General features: G+C 35.2%; 1 protein-coding gene across 2 annotated transcripts in view; it reads right to left on the bottom strand.

Annotated features, from left to right (window-relative positions):
* Positions 1-375: 375 nt before the first annotated feature.
* TMC1 (transmembrane channel like 1) overlaps positions 376-20,824 on the bottom strand; it is a 59,774-nt gene continuing 39,325 nt past the window's right edge. The window contains exons 10-20 of one of the 2 annotated variants that reach the window (XM_026795093.2): positions 19,517-19,661; positions 17,619-17,813; positions 15,488-15,667; positions 15,117-15,269; positions 13,805-13,933; positions 10,770-10,837; positions 8,975-9,214; positions 6,363-6,488; positions 4,723-4,801; positions 4,492-4,627; positions 376-3,687 (exon numbers count right to left, since the gene is read on the bottom strand). In XM_026795093.2, the coding sequence (XP_026650894.1) occupies positions 3,431-3,687; positions 4,492-4,627; positions 4,723-4,801; positions 6,363-6,488; positions 8,975-9,214; positions 10,770-10,837; positions 13,805-13,933; positions 15,117-15,269; positions 15,488-15,667; positions 17,619-17,813; positions 19,517-19,661 (1,708 nt within the window). In that variant the 3' untranslated portion in view covers positions 376-3,430. The remainder of the gene's footprint in view (positions 3,688-4,491; positions 4,628-4,722; positions 4,802-6,362; positions 6,489-8,974; positions 9,215-10,769; positions 10,838-13,804; positions 13,934-15,116; positions 15,270-15,487; positions 15,668-17,618; positions 17,814-19,516; positions 19,662-20,824) is intronic. The other variant, XM_074532998.1, reaches the window with a different exon arrangement.

Raw genomic sequence — 20,824 nt, 5'->3', positions numbered from 1 at the left:
CAAAATCCAAGGGTCATTCCCTATCAGTTATGTAACCTAATTGTCCCAGTCTTCTGTTACCCACTTCTCTCTCTTTTGGATAGCTCATTGCATGATAATAGCTTTTAGTTTGTGGATCAATCACTTGAGATAGCTATGTGTACCATTTTGACGTTAGAAAGTTCAATACTTTAAAATTATAATTTTGATGGGTAAAATTGGTATTGATTTAAAACTATTGGCTCTAAGAATTATGGATATAACTCTTATAACTGTTATAAGCTAACTGATGTAATATTTTGAGAAAACTAGTTATAACTATTATTGACAGCAAATTACAAAATGGATTTTTTCTTATCTATTTCCAAGAAAGAGACAGAAAAAATGTTCTTGGTCTATTTTTTTATTAAGTTCTTCACAATGGATTAAGAATGTGAAATATTAAATGCTCTCCACAACAATGGAGAGCTGGCAAGGACACAGACAAAGGACTCAAATGCTAAGTACTGAACATTATTTACTGAACATATCGTTAGTTGTGTAGGATGCAATGTACACATCTAAGAATGGATCAAAGTGGAAAATCAACCACAGGTATTGGAAATTCTCTTTCCTTTTGCAATTTCCAAACTAAATCAACAATAATTTGGAAAATTTACATACCTGTGATGTTAAGAGCAGAGGCTATTATGTAAAAATGCACAAAACATTTCAACACAAAGTCAATGACCAAAACAATCCTCAAAGTGTATAATACTATTCTTCATTATTATTTTACTAACACACCACCAGATGTGATTCATAACTTTCTATGACTATGCACTACAAGTGAGATGTTACATCTCAAAAGAAAGGAAAATATTCTGATGTCATATACTAGCTCTTTTCTTTAAATTTTCATGCTAAGCAGAATAAAATAGTCAGACATCTGAAGTGCAGATCAGTACATTCCGCTGTTCCCCAGACACCGAGGGAGATTATATTTGTTCCTACATTGAATTATTATTAATGCCAAATATCTTTCAGGTTTTTATGCTTCTAATAATGTAAGTGCAAGCAAATACTCCACAGAGAATGTTTACACCCAAATATGATATTGGAAGTGTTTTGCATCCTAACATTAGCAACATTTCCATGTTGTACTGAAAAATAAAAATGTCACAAAATAGAGTTTTTAAATGCCTTTACTTTTAAGTACCAAAGAATGAAAATAAATATCTCATTTTCAATCACAAAACAACATCTAGCTTTGCTATTGTTATTCATATTGGCTATTACATGCTCATCTCTACATATGTATGTTATGAGAACACATTGATTATTAAAAACCAGTACAGCATACAGATCTAACAGAAAGCTCCCCCAAACAATTTCAGCGGGAGATTCTTTGCTGTGTCTCTCTTCCACTCACAATGTAAAGCAACCCCACAGAATGAAATACTAAAACCACTAATAATGAGAAAGCCTTCAGCATCCTCAGAAAATTTTCACTCCTGACAGAGCAAGGAATCATTATTAAGGTCTCTATATGCGATGTAAACATCCCTCTACATTTTAGGAAACAAGACTGCACGGTTCTTACAACTCTGATTTACTCCAACACCTCTTGAAAAACTCCCCAAGCTCTAACATATCTTTAAACTCAATTTCTTCACTTTTTCTATGAAAAATCATATATTTTCTGAGGAATATCCAGAGTTTTCTTATTATGAAATGCTAACAACCAATGAACTAAAATGTCTGTGTAAATCAATATTTCAAGATAGATCAAGCCCAGCTGGTAGGAAAAAGCTCATTAGGAAAAAGCTTCTTAAAAGCATGAAAGTATTGCCATACTGGGTTTCATGCTTAGCTTCAGTAAGAAAACTGGCAACCTTTTGTTTCTGGGCTAGAGACATATGCAGTTTAAAAACAAATCCCATTAGAAAAATTACCAGTTAATAAACAGTTCGAATTGCTATATTTGTTCCACGAGTCTGAAGTTCATACATGAGGAGAAAGGTGAAACAACTTGCAGTGCACTTATCTGTACTCTCTCTGACTTAAAATAAAAGACTCACAGCACCCCAGTTGCAGATACATCTAGTATCTGCTCATGGAAGCAGTACAACAACCAAGTATAAACTGAACTTTCTTTTATTTAATCCTTCCAAGCTCTGGCAATTGATTTAAAGACTGCTTGAGCTGGAAGTTGGATCACTGTGGTTTATGGGGATACACAGACTATGCTGAGGGGTTTTGTAAGCCTTTTTTGAACAAAATCCACAATTTAATTAGATGGAGGTTGTTTTGTGATGTCACAGACTTGTTTTATACAAGGATGTGGTTAAGATTTTTCTACTTCACTAAATGAATCTCTGTTTTACAGAAGGTCCTCAACGGAATTACATGTATTTTTTTGGAAGACAGTAAGTTGATTAATTTTGTTGCTATTAAGCTTGTGAGTCTTAAAATAATTATTAAGATCAATGTTCTGAAAAAAGAAATAATATCAGAATAAAGAAATCAACCTATCTTATTGAATTAGGTAACATCAACTTGCCCCTGGGTTTATAGCTATCCTGTGCTTCCACAAGACCTGTCAGGAAAATAACCTGTTCCACCTCAGACTACATAGAGACCAATACAGGTATCCAGTCATAAATTCACAGACAAGATTATGCAGTACATACTTTTATACAATGTTAAATGTCTCTATACTACTAGGGTATTTAGGAGAAATTACTCAATAATTGTCTTATCTCTATTCCCCAAATATCTTTTCCTGCACAGGAGATACTCCTTTGCCACTTTGATTTTTAACATGTATTTCTAGTCTTCAAGAATGTGATGAGACTATTACTAGCTGAAAGTGGTAGTGTAATAGGAGTTAAATTTTCTTCATAGTTACAGATGAACCACTGCTTTTCTTTTTCTTTTTTAACCCTTTTACAGAGACTTTAGATGGAATCATGCCGATTTCTCTAGTTTTGGTCCTAGTTTCCCCATGTACAATCTGAAATCTTATGCTTTGGCTAAGCATATTTGAGATGCAGAGGACAAGATACATGCAAGGTTTACCTGACTTTCATAGGCTTTATATAAAGCTGTGCTTTCAGTGAAATGTTCTTCTTTGGAAAAGGAAAAGATATTAGGGACAAAATTTCAAGCTTTTAAAAAAGTCAGCTGAATACAAATTGTTTTCCACTATTCTAACAAGTATCCCCAATAAAAATCTGTAGCAATTTATTGATACAGACAACACATTTTCACAATGCCTTCAAATGCAAGAAGACATATGCCACGTTTTCTTCTGATGCTCCCATACTGCAGAAAACTGAAGCACATGGGCCTCTTCTACGCACATGAAGATTTATGACAAACATAGCAAGGTTCTGCTCTTACAGGAGGGTGGTAGGTTTAGGACCACACTTCTATCCTTCAGTGTTTTCTTATATGTTCTTAAGGCTCCTTATCTGTACATGGGAGGGCCCCTAGGCATTCCTGGCTGCATCCCTGGGAGGCAAGGATTTCCAGGTGGATAGCCTGGCATTCTAGGCCCTCTGGGCCCGGGTGGCCTTGTCACAGCTATGGATGGCGGAGGAAGGTTTCCTCCTCGGCTCTGTGGAGGATAGTGGCCATTCAGAACAGGGCCAGGATGCTGAGAGGAGCTGGTTTCTTGTGGCTGGCCTGTCTTTGATCCGTTGCCATCCTGTCCTTTCTTGTTGTCTGAAATATGTTTGGAGGACAGAATTAACAAATGATCATGCAAATCCGAAGTTCCCTGACAGGGAAATTCAGCAGCTGCCTGACTATCCTAGATTGCAGTAGAAAGTCTGGGCTTCCCCTACCCAATTCTGGGCTAATGCTCCTTCATGACCTTTGTGCTGTATTTTCCATCCATTTTTTCTGCAAGGCTCCCATGTGGGCATGTGGGCAATTTGTCAAAATGCACTTCGTCTATCAATGAAGGCAGTAGTTACACATGGCTCTTCCAAAGACAATCATCTCTCACCTGGGTTTCCCTCCTAGGCTTGACGCTGTTTGGTGGCTGTAGGGCATGTGTGCATGAAGAGGGAAAAGAAACAGCCAGCAAAATCCCTCAGGACAGACTGACACCTACCTGCCCCAGCCAGGCTTTCTGATAAGAGTTGCTTAATATGTTCTTACCATACCTTCTCCAGGTGAACCTGGCACTGGTGATAAATACTTTCCTACATAGTTCTGCATCGACAAAACACAACAGAAATGTAGAAGATGTAGACTTTGACTGGTGTGTGATAGATAAGAAGGATCACTGGCACTTAGACCAGGCTTTTTTTAGCAGGATTGTGATTTTCAGTTCAATATAGTTCAGCTTTTTACTTTAATGTTGCTAAGTACGGAATCATGTTGCAGTATTTCTTAAACAAGCCAAAGAAAGAAATAGGCTAATACTTGGGGTTCAGTATCATGAAGGTGTTTCAGGAGATTATAGCAAAGGATCACACATGCATGAATTACTCATTATGAGACATTCAGACCAATTCTTACCATTGTTTGGAGTGGACTCATCTTGCTTGTCTCCTTTAGGCTTTGCTGGTGGCGGTTCAGTCTCAAAAGGATTTTCCTCTTGTTCATTTGATTTTTGTGCTTTTTGTTTATTTCTTCTTTTATTTTCTTCTGCTTGCTAATGATAGGGAGAAAGATGGCATTTTTCAGTGACCCCAACAGTCTCTCTAGTATTTAGTAAAATACAAAGAAATAGTAATTCTCTATTCTTACACTTTGTAACTTCTTTTTAAGTTCCAAGTTAGCTTCCTTGTAGGATTTGGATGTTGCGTTGAGATAATAAAGGCTCAGGCTACATTTAAAAAATAATAGTTTCTTGTTAGACAATGATTTAATTAGAAAGACTGAGAACATTCCTTTAGCAAACATTACAGTTGTGATAATATAAGGCCTGTATCTTTTTCTCATTTATTATGCTTAATCAATACTAGTATTTTGAACTATAATGAACAATGTGCTTCTTTACATTATTCCTTCTTCAGAAGGCACTGTTATTTCAGGGGGGAAAATGAAAGAAATTATTCTATCCATTAATATTCTACATTTAATCTTACAGTATTTAAGAAATATGTTTCATTAAGTAGTGTTTAACTCTGAAATTACTTCTATAGAATACCTTACAAAAGTTAACTAAGTCTCATGACATACCTTAAAAATAAGCAAATCATATTTATGAAAACTCCTCAGCAAATATAGTAAACAATTCTAAATACTGTCAAGAAAACAACCAAAATCACATTCCTTTTGTTTTTTCCAGTTATTACTTGCTTCTTCTTCTAAGAAAAAACATAATATTTTCATTTTTCAGCATATAGAATTATTATTGTGACTACTTTATGAAATTAGCAGTTTTCACTATTCTGATTTAATAAGAAAACATCTGCTATGAAGCCTTAATTGACATAAGTAAATAATTAATCAGCACATGCTGTTTCCTCTGCTTTGCCTGATTTTGCCTTGTATTTTTCCTCTTTCTTTTCTTTCTTCGGTTTATTTTTGGTGTCCTTACCCTTTACAGCTAAGGGTTAAAATAGAATATGGCATCAAGCGAACCTTTACAAAATTTCATCTCAATATTTTATATTGCTCATATAAAATCCTTTTGTAATTTATATTGTGTTCTGTAATGTCTACATTTACTTGCAACTCTGCAATGCAAAGTTAAATCCCAGTGTATCTTTGTATAGAATTAAATTTTAGTTCAGCAGTATGCTAAATACCCAATATAATAACCCTATCAAGCAAGTTAAATGCCATGATAAAATAGAACTCAATAAAATCTCCAAGAGCAAATATTCCAGGGCCATTTTCTTTACCAATTACTGAATTATTCACAAAAACCTCTACTAGCCTTGTTTCAAAGTCTCCAAAACTCTGTCTCACGTCCCTGTCCTAATAATATAGAGTACAGTGTTTATCAATTAAAGGCACTGAAGATCAGGTTCACTGAAAGTTACTGAGAATAACTTTGCTCCATGATGTTCATATTTCTATTGAAATTGCTAAGGATTTACAATGGGCTGTTCTGCATTCTGGACAAGATGATCAATGTCACAGCATTACAAATTCCCTATGGGCCTTTTGCATTTTAATAGTTTTCTATCTTTTGTGGTATTTTATTTTTTAAAAGCATAACTAAACAAAAAAACACCATTGAACAAAAAAGAGGTATCAATCTTTCTGCAAATGCACACTAAGTATGTTCAAAGAAAAGACTCGTGAAGTGTTCAAGTCTCTCATCACTGCACAATTAGCACTGCATTTCTTAGATATTCAGGCAGTGATGATTCAGAGAGAAAGAAACTTATCAGACCTTAGACACAGCAAGCACTGAGTTAATATTCTGTACGTACACCATCAGCAATATAAAGGGTAGGATAAGTCCAGGGTTAGAGGCATAACCAAATACCTTCCCAAACCAGGAAGGAAAGTCATGCTCCAGAGTTTCTGAAATGACTTCATACATTCTAGTCTTCCCACTATTAAACAGAAAAGTTGACAATATCATATACAATTATTATGGCAACCATGAATATATAAGCTAATCATGTCACATCAAACCTGGAAAAAGGATAATATAAGGTATGTTAACATTATTTAAACTTTACACTCTGGAGGGAATATTGTTTAAAGTAGTACTTATGTATTCTATGGGAGAAAAATTACACCAAAATTCTTATTGTATGCTAATAGATTTTGCCAGGTTGCCACCCAAATTATTCCTCAGTGAATCAGTGTATGAGTTGTGAGCTCCATACCACCAACCAATGAACAAAGCATTATTTGTGCTCTATGAAGACATGGGGGAAAACATTCAAATCCTGGTTTTTATGTTTGACAAGCAAAAAGTGGTCTGCAATTATTTTTTGTTCCACCCAATTCTCCTCTCTCTTTGATGTGTGACCAATGCTACACAAGTCAGTGGCTGTGTTTCAGGATATTTTTGCTGCTGTTGCAGCAATCTAGTTACCTTCATATGTAATTGTTCCAGCTTATATATAAAGTTATTTTCTCCTTAGATGATTTTCCTTCTGAAGTGTATCAATAGATGTTCTGAAAATCCCCTTCTGCTTATTTTGCCTTTTTCTATGCCTCAGGGCACAGAAGTTTGTCATTTTTAACCTGGACAAGACTGGTAGAATGGGTCTCTGTGTATCAATTCTAATTAGTAGTTTTACTTAGTTGTAGGAATTGTCACCAAATTGCCATGTGACTGTCCAGTCATTGTAGTTTTCTGTCACTGCTTTTCAGTCTGGTAAAGATTTTCTTACAAATGGGTCTTTTTCTAAACTCATTTTCAATGTTTACATTCTTTCAATTAATATTAAAATTTTGCAGGTGAAATTCTTCTCTTCTTTCTCTTTATTTGCCCTACCCACTTACAGTAGATGAGAAATTCCATTCTCAGCTGTCCTCATGCTCTTCAGCATGCACAAAGCTTTTTCTGCTGCTCTGTTGCTAATTCTGTCCTTTCTTCCCTACCCCTGACAGCTCTCTGTTGAATTGTGTATGTTGCTTTAATGAATGGACTGTAATTTAAAAAAAAACCCAAACCAAAACTAAACCCTGAATGATTCACAAATTTCAAAAAGGATGGGACACTGAGTTACCATCAGGAAAATGTTTTGATTTTTAAATGTAGAAGAACGCTCTACCAGTATTTATTCACTGTCTATTCCACTGTAGCATTACCTATACTGAGGCTGAATGAACCTTCATCAGTTTCAAGTGCTCCTCATCAAAAGTTATATTGAAGATTCCACTTTTTGATGAAGAATATGACAGAGAAAAAGTGGCAAGAATTATTCTTCTAATTTTGACGAGTAATCTCACCATTTAGTTAATACCCAATTCAATACCTACTGCTACTGAGATCTGACCTCAAATATTTCCTTCAATATATTTTTGTTAGGACTCAGTAAAAGTCTTAATGTGTATCTCTTATTTTGTTGTAAATTTTTCTCTAAATTCAAACAATTTTCTGTGTCATCAGAATTTTTGTCATGTCTTATGGTTCTCTCTTTTATCTACCTCTGACTATTACAATGACAATCTCTGTTATTCTGCCTTTCACCAAATTTAATGTGGTGAGACTTCTGCTCCTTTACCAAGTGCACTGGGGATCACACAGATGTCATTTTAAAACAGTAATGTATTATTTAAACCTTTCCTTTGCAACCAGAATGCCTCTTTTACAGTTCTCCCACTCTTGCTGTGTTAATATTTTGTTCAAAAAATAAAGGCAAAAGATTTTTAAAATTTTTAATTTCTTGTCTTGTCTGTTGTCAAGTGAGACAACTCATTATAAATTTATCTCATGCTACCAGGCAAGTAAAGATGATTCAAATGATCCTAGACTTTCCAGGTACTGTGCACAGAAGGAGAAAGTGTGGCAAAATCTAAACTACCTTGAATTCAAGATGTGTCTGCAGGGCACGCCTAGATGTTTAGAAAAGATCCATGACTATGGGGGCCTTGAAGACTTCAGAAACAAATTCAGCTTTCACAGTGGTAGTACAGACTCATTAAATTCAGGAGAGAGGCAAGGCAAAGACTGAACCTCTGTATATTTATCACACTCTCAGACATTCCGATCTGCCCTTCATACAGGGCATACAGACATTTCCTGAAAGCTATCTCTTTCAAACACAACAGGTCACTGCTCTACTCCATAAGAGTAATTTTTCTTCATTGCAGCAGTAACTTTTTTTTCATTGAAATTGACGAAAAGAAAAGCTTTTCTGTTCTACACCTCAGATAAAACTTGCTAAAGAATACGTCAGTTTTCCAAGATTCCTGCTTTGGGAGTTTTCCTCAATGAGAAATGCATCTCAATTAAACACTCAGCATATCAGGTGCTAATGCTTATTATAGAGGCACTTTTTCATTACTGCGTCATTTACTGTGATGTGTGGAAGCAGGTCATTACAACAATTGCAAAAGATGGAGGTAAAATGCAAAGAACCTGAAAGGACCACAGTCAAAAGATGGTGGGATGGAGACAATGGTGTACACAGCAGGCAGTGTGGAGAGAAAAAGGATGAAAAGCAGCATGGCCATGTAGAAGTTATTGGATCTGGAAGCCTTGAAGACTCTTTCCTGGGGGACATTACAGCACATCACTGCCCAGCACTGCAGATACATCGACGTGTGGAGGCGGAACACATTGATTGCTGGGAGACATGGAGCATAAAAAGATCCCATCCTAGAAGAGAAGCAAATAAATAAAATAACCACTATTTATAGGACTTCTGTCTTTCCAAGTATGCCACAGATTCCCTCTGTCAATGTGCTTTGCACACTGTGCACTTAGAAATTCATATAGCCAACTTTATGGAGTTTTTTAAAACTGTCCTTTTCTCTTTTTTTAAAAAGGTTGAATGAGTACCAAGAGGATTATCTCTATGAACTTTGTTTCAAAGTTCTCTTTCTCTGCAAATTAATTGAGGACTTGGTGAAATGTTATTCACTTTTACTTTTTCCAGGTAGCATCTTGCTTGTGTTGTGTCAAAAAAGGATAGCCTTTTTTTAAAAACTAGGTATGACCAATTCCTACAACTTGGTATAAACAAAATTATTTCATTCGTAATTTATTATTTTTATTGATATACCAGCACTTTTTTTTTAAGGATATTTTTTTGCTTAATTGACATTTATTTTAGCTGCTCTTGCTGGGGAAATTTAGTGCTTCATGCCAACAATCTGTTTATTGACTGTGTTAAATATGGGGTTTTTTCCTTATTATATATGGTTACATGGTTATGACACCAAAATATTTGACACCTTTTTATTTCATCACACCTTGTTTCTTATGTCATGCTGACTGAAGAGCATCTAAATTAATTTTCCTGGCCAAATAGTACAGAATACAAGAGATTGGGAACCTGCTTCTTCCTTAGTCCTTGGTCTTGTGATGAGGTGACAAGGTGAGCAAGCTAAGATGTTTTGCCCCTGAGTGCCTCAGACATTCTATTTGGAAACAGGAAATATATTTACATTAGGGTTGGAAAGACCTTCTGAGTACAGAAGAATGACAGGCTTTGTTATATTAATGTATCCTCTCCCTCTTTTCATGTATCTTAAATGAAAAGATAAGGGGCTTTACTGAAGGGATGGCTTTTACCACACAAAAGTCTGATCAGCCAAGTTATATTAAATGTAAAAAATTAGGCCTTAGCATGAACTGTGAAGTCAAATGCTTGCAGAGAACAGTTCCTGAGGAAGACTGAGCATGTTGCATGAGGACGCTACATGCTGGTGTTCTTTACCAGTCATGTAAAGTCCAAAAATAGAATGAAAATCTACACCTTTCCTCATCTACATCTGAGGAGCAATGCTGCAGCAGTAGCATTTTTTAGATTCATGTGACTGCACAGATAAGTATAAATACATTTGCTTTAAGGCCTTTTTGCATAGGAACAGGGGAAAAGAATGGTAAGGTTCACTGCAAGGCTAAATTTCAAAGCAAAACACTACATCAAGCAGTCAGTGACCAAAAGCGTAAATTTAATCTATGCAGATTTTTACTGGTTGGTCTTATCGACTCAGTGCAAAATCCTGATATATGTGGTCCAATAATCTCAGTCCATAACTAGTTTTGAATTGTTCCAACTGATTGCAATGTACCAGAATTTGGTATATATTGCATATGCTTCCATCAGATTAAAGAAATGGGATAGGGTCCGGATTTCAGAAAAATTCTTCACAGATACAGATAAATTCCTCTATCCTGCAGATACAACATGCTTTGCCACACCTACCAGATCATGCCTTGGTTAAAGATCAGTCCCAGCACGTTGCCACTTATATCAAACTCAGAGTATGATGGCTGAAAAAAATTATACAAATGTTTTCATTAGGTTTGCGCAAAGTGTTTTGAAATGAGTTAGAGCAGATGAAGACTGTCATTTTGAGGAGTAGCGCCACACTGGCATCATGGTGCAAGGCTTCCTGTTGCATCTTATCAGTGAATCATGAAATAAATTATATAACTCAAGGCTACAAGTTAGTCTCTAATATAGTTTGCAGCATTTTACTGAAAATCTTTCCAACATTTGTTCAGAGGCAGGTGTTAATGGAAAAATCAGAATCATTCTGGGTACTGGGTAAATTTTAAAGCAACAATTCAGAAAATTTCCATTGGAGTGGCCTCTGGTTGTCAAAATACTTTGTCCTCCAGTACAGCAGCAGCAGTGAAATTTCATGTGATGAATGTGATTTAATTGATTTAATACCCAATTGAACTCTGGCACTATGTTTCTTTTCTTTTCATATTCCAGCAATTGCATTTCAGTTTTCCTTTTAACATTGATAGAGGTTGCCAATCATTTTCTTTTATGGATAACTTATTTCTAGTTTGAGTATTTGATTCTAATTCTTCCTTTAGGATTCAGAACTTTAAGAACTTTATGGGGTCTCATTATCTCTTTCTTTGCTGAAGAAAGCCCTGTATCATACATGTATGATAGTGTATTAATAGTGTATAAATAGTGTATTTATGTTCCACTATGGACACATAAATACCACAAAAATTGTTTAGTCTTTTATTTCTGAACTAGTAATTTGACCCTTCATTCTGGTTTCTCAAATCTTTAATCACTTACTAATCTTTCTTCTACCTTAATTATTTATTTCTTATTTATTAAAATTTCGAGCTGTAAACACTGGATACACTGAATTTAAGCAACGATTGAAGGGCAACAGATCTTATTCTGTGTCCATATGCACCAGATCAAAACTTCCTGCTAAGAAATTGATGGCTTTCAATGTTTTGTTTTTACCTGTCTGTTTCAAATATATTATTTATCTATTTATAAATATTATTTACATATTTATACATGGTAACAGGTGTCTTGCATGATTCATCACAATGATGGACAAAAAGACCATGAATAATACATATATTCCAGTTAATCATTATATTGATAACTGATAGAAGGTAAGAGGGGCATGAGATGCAAAAATAACAATTCCCTTACAGCTGAAACAAGACAAAGTCATTCTACTGAAGTCTTCAATTAAAGCCACAATTTTGACTTGTACTGTGCTGTGCTGTTGGAATATCTGAAGTTTCTGCACTTTTTCTGTGCACTTTTATGCATATACACATATATATATGTTTACAGTGAGATGATATATTTATGTCACGTGTATTTATGAATCTGCTAACATAAGGGAAACAATTAAAGAGATTACTAGTATTACACTTGAAAAGCAGTTGACTAAAGAGATCTTGATAGGTTAGAATATCAAACAAAACATGGAGATATTAATAAGATCATAGAGAATCAAATAATGTATGACTACTTTTTTAACATAGGTGCTAGCATTAACAGATTAAATAATTTGAAATCCAACTTTTAAACAAATAAAAATAAGGTCTTCCCACACAACATGCAAGTTGATCTCTGGAATTCTTCACCGAAGGACATCTTGATCATCAAAAATACTTTTCTTGTAGCAAAAGGCTTAAAATTAAAGGATATATATCCATGGCCACTAACCACAGAGACACAGGTATAGCTACTTCCTAAGGAAGATTTTCAAATGAGCTAGTTTCCAGAAATTAAGTGATTTCCAGTTTCAACTTCCACTTCCAGCTGTTGTTTCAGGCAGCTTACTGGACCTGGGGACCACAATGGACCAGAACGTTACAGACATTCCTATATACTGCCAAACAAAAATGCCAATTATAAAATGGTTTCAGGATCCCCTACAAGCAGATATGTTGTTGCCAATTTTTCTGTTCATGCTAGATTCAAACTCTTTCCATTTCATTTTGATATTGCAACAGTTATTACCTGTTTGACTACAACCTGACTAACTGGTAGTCTTTGTATGCATCCCCACACTAGTCCCGCTGGAAGGTAAAACATAAAAATAATGCTGAAATTTCATGGGAGTCAGCAAGAATGAGATTGCTGCACCAGAAGCAAGAGTTTTTTAACAGAAAACATGACAACTTTCACTTCCTCTGGAAAACTGGGATTTCCCAAGATGCAATTCCTAGCAATGTGAGAAATTTTTACATGTGTGAAGATAAAATTCTGACAAAAGAAGGTGAAAATTACAACTATGACTGCTTATGTAGAGATACCCTTGATAGTCTTAAATTATGTAGCCTTTTTCTGTACTTCACAGTAAGTACAAAACAGGCTCCAGGAGTTTCACAAGCTCTGACAATACCATGACTATTACTTAAAAGATTAAAAACAGCATCAGACCCTGAAAGCATAAGTAGCTGACAAATTTAACTTGGATCAAGTCAGTGTGAGACGGCAAGTCTCAACTCCCATGTGAAGAGTTCTATGCCTGCTTATGTTATGGGCCTTACTAATTTTACATCAGCTAAACTAATTCTAATGAAATACAGATATATCTATGTATCTATATGTATATATATCTATCCATATAATAATACTTCTGGAACAGGATCTTTCATATTTTTCTCCACAAGAACTATGTGCTTTAAGACCCTATCCAATGAATGAGATTATATCCTGTGAAATATTCAAATAGTATATGTGTGGGAAAATGTGTGTTCTTACAAAGAAAATAAAATTTGCTCTTATAAAATAAAATAAATTACAGAAGTCCTAAAGTTACCAAAGTCTAAAGAAGAAGAAAAATATTAAGACATAAGCAAAATGCAAAAAAAACAAACACCGTGTAGTTCAGGGATTTTGAAGTTGGTGTATCTAACAAAAGTTAACTGTATAGCATTGAAAGGAAAATGAACTTTGTTACTAAATTGTGAAGTGATGAATAGCAAAGACATTTAAAATCAAATACTTACAAATCCGTACTCCAAATCCCAGCACCAGCAATAATTGAAAAACCTAACAAAGACAGCTCTCAAAAAATCGCCGATTAGAATTGTGATGTATGTTGTCATCATGTCAGAGACTGTCAAGCGCACAAATTCCTGTTAGAGCAATATTCTCTTTTAAAAATACATTTAAGCAATTAATAATTACAATAATAATTAAATACTGTAATAGATCTTTAATTGTGTTTATCCTGCTCCAACATGGACAAAACTCTTGACTTTCCTGCATTCACTGATTCTGTAATGTGCTAGAACTACTGCCCCTCATTTTCTAGAGTGATTAAACTGCTTTTGACCTCTTTGAGAAGATTAAAAATGAAAAAAAAAAGTGAATGGCTTCTTTCTCAAAGAGTTTCAATGTCCAGTGGATATGGAGAGAAAGCAAGAAAATCCAAATGCAAATCCTCATATGAGCCTCTAATTTTATTTTAGGCTTTTTATATTTCACTAAAACCTCCTGTAACAGGCCTTACCCCGACAGCCCAGAAAGCTATTACTCTCCCTGATATGAAAATAAGGGTAAAATTGTTTCAGTTATGAGCATTTGGTGTTTTTATCTTCTTATTCAGCATCATTAAAAATAGAGGGGCTGATTTTTCTGCCTATATGGTCCCTGCTAGAGATTTATTCATTTAGGAGGAAAGATTGTCAGAGTGGTAGAGAAAAAACAAAATTTATTCAATATTGAGTTTGTTGTCATGGACAAATCAACAGCAATGTTGTAGGATCAAACAGAGGAAAAGGGTAGGTTAGAAAACTGTTTGGAAACCACATTTTAGATTAGTGGGTCAATAAGAATGACTGTCAAACTCAATCCAACAAAATATTTGAGCAGATTTTCCGCTAAACTTTTATTGTCCTTTGGCATTATTATATTTGGCTAAAGACATAGATGTCTTCTCAAAAGCATGCTGTTGTAAGAGCTGTCTTACATACATGTCCCTTTTGAGTTACTCCTTTATTTTTTCAAAATTAGTAGACAAGCAAAGCAAAGATGGCATCAGGAAGATGAAAAGAAATTCGGGGATAGAGGAAAGGAGAGGGAAAAAATAAATGCTTGCCATTCTATCAACTAACAGAAGAAAAAATTTCCTCTTAGAGAGGATTCAAAGAAAATAAAATATTTTTTTAAAGAACTTTTAGTTCAACAGAAAGTCCCGCATCTGCTTCTCCTCACATTGTCTGACTTGTTAGCCAAAATAAAGAGGATTTAGATATCATATCCTGTAAGAGACTGTATGATCTATTTTCAAATCTGAGCTGCAAGCAGCTACATTACCTGTCCTACCATTGTTTCCCAACATGGTCCTCTGGGGACATCAGCAGGATCCACCTGTATTGGAGGAGCAGTTGAATTCTCTGGAATAGTACCATTGTACAGACTGGCTTCCCATATTGTCATGTTGTATTTGACTATCTTTTCTTCTTCCAGCTAAGTAAAGAAATAAATTGGGGGGAAAGAATCAACATGAGCTTGTTACCAACCCTCAAGATTGTCTATCCCAAAATTCCCATTGCTAACTTAGGTAAATGTAATTTGCAGAACAGAAATAAAAGAATGCCTTTCACTGATGTGTCTGTGGCTGACTGGAGTGCTTCAGTGTTGCCCAGCGACCTGTCAAACATAGTGAAGAGAAGAAAATATCTTGCCTTGAGGTTTATTTCATCCATTAGGGCAATAATGAAAGTGTAGAGATTGCCAAGGAAAAGAGCAAAGATTCTTCCCAGCTGCCATCTTAGAGCTATTCGAGGGTGGTAATTTTCCAGAGAACTGATTACATCAAATAAAGTTGGACAGAACATTCCTAAAAGTGACATAACCGTGTTCACCTGAGGAGGGGGAAAAAAGTTTACAATAAAATGTTAGAGACAAATTATTCTATTAATTCTGATTTGGGTAAAAAATACATTTCCATTACTACTTTTTATTTGGTATTCAATTTAATAAAAACCAAAATCCACTCTTAGTATCACAAGTTGATGAAATCCACACACAGTCCCAGTCTGCCTCTTTCCACTAATTCCCTATTCCATGACTCACTAGACAATTGTATCTGAACTGTGTTCTGACAGAACTAGGAACTGCTGATATGGAGAGGGAGATAAAAAAATTTACAACATTAAAGAGAGAGAATGGGAGTCAGAGAGAAAAATGTCTTTTCCACAAATTCATCAGCATCCCGCTATTTTGCTTTGAACTTCAGGAGCACATGGCAAAAAATATATTTACCCAGGATTTCTCCATCACCTATAAACTGTGTTCAATTCATTAATGATTCTAGTGTAATGAAATTTTCTACAAAAGCAGATTAATACTTTCATGAAGAATTTAAAATTTTAGAGCTTACTTCTTCCTTGTACATAGGAACTGCACTTTTTTTAAACTTAAAATTGTACATTAGGTGTTGGGGCTTTTTTCTGATCAAATCCTCAATTCATATATTAATGACGCAAACATAGGAAAATTCGATCTATAGAATAAGAAAAATGTGTGAATTTCACCCAGAAGTGAAATATATTTATGCAATTAAATATTAATATCCAATCAAGGACAATGTTTTGTACTTACAAATATGTTAATTACCTGTCAATAGGAAAAATTTTTAGCCAAATAATGTCAGTATTGTTTTATCCACTCTGCTTTAGAGACACTGCTCCAGATCTTAGTTCTGTCACCTTAGAAGCATATTTTTATTACAGAAACAAAAGCAAAACTACGAGCATAAAGAAAAATGTTACCTACTTCCCAGATTACAGCATAAACAAATATATAACAGCCTTTGGTAGCCCAGTTCCTGTTAGTACAAATCTGTTACCACACCTTTAAACTGAGAGAAAGCTGAATTCCTCCAAGCTCTATTGTCTCAGAGCTTGTGCTGCCTTAAATCAAGTTTTGTACACAATTTTTTCTTTCCTATCAAAATAAAATGTGATAACAACTAAATTAATTCACTCTCAACAGTCCTATTTCTCTGGATTCCAGAAGTGGATTATTTGATATTTTAATGTTACTTTCACAGTCAGGCTTTGGTGTTGAAAATTCTGGATTGATTCTCCTTGTTCCATCATCACCCATCTCACCAGCTTTGTGAGGGTAACACCTTTTTGCCTTACTTTAAGTCAGGAATGCACTTTACTCTCCAGCTCAGAAGATAATCTTGAAGTAACAAACTAATTTTACAATTTTACACAGTAGTATTTTTGCTAACAAAGTAAAACCTTCCCAGGCTTTCAAACAGCACGTTGCTGTAGCAAATAAAATCACCATCTACACTATATACCCCTATCAGGCAGGGTGCATCTGCTTTTGAGGAAAGCATTAGGCACAGAAAAAAATTGCATGGGACACTAGGACAGGGCAAGTGGAACTGGGAGGCATTAGCTTCAGCCTGTTGCTACACTGCGGAGTTGTATCCATGAAGTTCCAAATAACTTTCTCTGTGCCCACAGATCAATCAGTCCATTTGGGCCAGTCTCAGGAGAAAGGCAAGAAGAGAGTGGGTTCCTTGAAGAGACCTCATGAATCCATAAAGTGTCTGGAAGACAATCCTAAGAGCACCGAGGAGGAAATATAAAGGCCTCAAATGAGCTAAAGCTAAATACTGAGGGATATTTGAAAGAAGTGAAGTAGAAATTTTATGGAAGCAGAGAGACTTAAGCAATTCTTATGTTAGACATTTCCCACCCACAGAGAGTATTTAAACTACTGGGGGAAAAAAGGCAACATGCAAAGCAGAAGAACACAATTTCAAACCACATCTATTATAGAAATAACACGAACTTCATTTCTTTCCCACCACCCGTAGTTCTCCAGACCTTCCAAGGCAAATTGCTGGGATCTTCTGACAACAAAAAAGATGAGGTAGCCACTTCCAGCAAGTGTGCATAGGGCTAAGAAGTTGGCAAGAACCCTTAAGAATCGAGTCAAATGAATATTTTCTTCTTTTCGGCTCTCCTGCTCCTCCACAATTGCTTCCTGCACTTGTTAGAAAGAAAAGAATATCATCAATACTTTATTGGTCAAGGCCCCACACGGCTTCAATTGTTAGAAGTCAGTTAAATAAATTACAAATATGCTAATGGACATCTGGGCTTCATGTTTTGAGATGAATGTGTATTGTCTCATAAAATCCTGTTCAGGTCCTGGAAGATTCTGGAGTTTTGCCTGGGTTTCCTTTGCTCCTGTTGAGTGTGCCCACAATGAGTCTTGTTACACTTGTACTTTTACATGGTGTCAAAAAACCTAGCACATTCTTTCAGCTTGCAAAGTGAAATGAGGTTGAGTGATACAGCAGGATAAATGTCTGTCAGAAAAGGAAATGACATGTTTTTGAAATGCACATTTGTGAGAAAAGAGGAAAATGTTTTACTCTGAAAGTCAGCAACTCAGAAAGAATGAAAAGATGTGGGAATCCCCCAAAAAATTGGACAATGCAGAGCTTCAGACTGCAAAACAAAATGTTTGCCCCACATTTACCCTTGATCATAAGTGATAAATATTAAGACTCTAAGGCAACTATAATCTCCAGTTTTTAATCTTGCCAGGTGAAAGAGCTTTTTGTCTGGAGTGTCCTCATGAAAGGAAGTTTTGTTACAGCTTCTGACTTCGTTTAGAGATCTGTTGCTCAGAGGGGAAGCTGATTGGCACTGTAATAATTGCCTTTCATGGCCATGCTCCTTTTACAGCATGTGTTTGTCACATAAATGACAGGAGACTGCAACAGCTTTCAAAGAAAACTCCCATGACCTCACCCAAGCCAAGATTTCATCCTTTCTCTCTGAGGTTCCTTGCTTGTTTGCAACAATTACAGTAAATCTTCATGAGTTTATTTCTCAAAATTAAGCCTTTTTCTCGACAGATTCGTATTCTTTCCCAAATAGCTTTCAGCATCTGCTCTAATTTGGCAGGCAGGCAAGCTCAAGATTCGGCACTTTCAATGAGTATTTCTCCTGTAATTGTTTTCTTGGAATCTTCTCTCGATGGCTTACACTTGAGGGCAGTTCTCTGCTATGCCTGCAGCTGAGGGGGCAGGCAGGGTGAAGGGGATGCGCTGGCTGTGGCACTACTGTGGACAGGAAGAGTGCAGCTGAGCAGAGCAGCCAGTGCTGCAGTGTCACAATTGTCAGTGCGAGCCTGGCACCTTCTTCATTGTCTCACAACACTACACCTGTTGTTCCCTGTACATTAGATTGAAAATTAAATCTTCTTTTGCATGCTACACTGGTGTGCCCCAGCCACCCCACAGTACAAACACATTCAATAGCATTCAATGTATAGAATATATCCCCTCCACTGTTTTCACAGCCCTGCATCTTACATCTTGCCCCAGATTCCTTACACAACTACTCTTGAAATCAATATACCCTATACACCTGGAAAGAGGCCTAAGAATATTGCATTGCATATTGGACTATATTTTATAATTAATTTAAAACTAAGACTTTTTTACCTAAAAGCAAGTAGAAACTCAAAATTCTGAGGTCAGTTCTTCTGATAAATAGCCCTATACAGATTATTCTATTATTTGTCTTATATCTCTTCTCTGTAACAAGAGAAGTTGACAATGTGAGGTTCCCAAAAGGGGAGCAACATTTTGAAAAAAGTTTTTCAGACAAACCTGATTCACACCAGTGTGAAAGCCAAATTGTATTGCCTCTCCTTAGTAAACTCTGTTTTACCTTAAAGCTTGTTGTGATGGAGGCAAACTTATTATCCGCTGTCTCAGGATTGCCAATCAGGTAGTCCCAGCTTGTGAACATTTTCCAGCTGAAATTAAAACTAGTATCATCCCCACCACCATCATCATTTGCATTCTTTGCCATTCTACACAAAACACAAAGACACAGGAAGACCTTGTTAGCACTAGTTCTGCTTTGTGGACATGACTTTTAAATGATTCCTAATTTCTAACTTTTTTCCTGGAAAAACTCTATGTCATTCTTACTGTCAGTTATGCTTTACTAAATCTTTTTTTTTTAAACAAGTGAGCAATATGGAGATTTTCATGTTTAGACACTTTATGAGCTCACCACGACCATTTTGATGAGAAAGAAAGAATGTATTTCATTAACCTTTCAGAGAAACTCTGCTGGATAAGAAGCTTAATAAAAAAACAATATTGAGAATATCTCTTGAATAGAAAGGTGCAGAGCATCCTGAATTGCAATAGACTTTATCAGAGAGTTCGCAAATGGAAAAAGAAGAAAAATGCACTAAGCAAAATATTCTAAAAAAATAAAATCAATGCATGAATAAAGAAAAACATATAACAAAGAATATAAGAAATATTCTAAAATAACAAGACAGAGGAAAAAGTGGTTTTAACATATAAAATAGCACTCAAGCAATGATCTTCCCTATCATCTCCTATGCATTTATTAGAATATTTATTACAGTGTCCAGAAACATCAGATTATTTCTTCAGAGAAGTATTTCTCAAGATTAAACTTAATCTTGTCTTCAAAGCTCTCTGTTTTAAGGGAGTTTCATTAATGTAAAAACCATAGAATTTCTTTGCATACTTTGTCACCTAATTCTAGAAGTCATTAAACACAAGGAAAGAGTGTGCTGATAAGATACACATAACTTAGTCGTCAGTGTTTCTGGTCAGGAAAATGTAATACTTTTATAAATTATAATTATAAATATTAAATCCTAATAATCCACCACAGCTATGCTATTAATAATAATGATTTCTATGTACTACATTGTACATATAGTGCATTATTATTATTATCATTGTTATTATTAATAATATGTATTTTATTATTTATTATTTATTAATTTGTTAATAGTAATTAATTAATTAATAGTTAATTCTATATTATTAATATTAATACTACTATGTATAATAATACTGCTATGTGCTACTATGTACTACTGAACTTTTTAAAGTTCAGTAAAATACATGCTCTGAAATCTAGATTGAGAATAGTAAGTAAATACAGAAAATCTTTCTGAGATGCCAAGAATCAGTACCAAGGTTG

This window comes from Zonotrichia albicollis, chromosome Z (genome assembly GCF_047830755.1).
Source record: "Zonotrichia albicollis isolate bZonAlb1 chromosome Z, bZonAlb1.hap1, whole genome shotgun sequence".
Lineage (NCBI taxonomy): Eukaryota > Metazoa > Chordata > Aves > Passeriformes > Passerellidae > Zonotrichia > Zonotrichia albicollis.
This window is presented reverse-complemented; position numbering and strand designations above follow the sequence as displayed.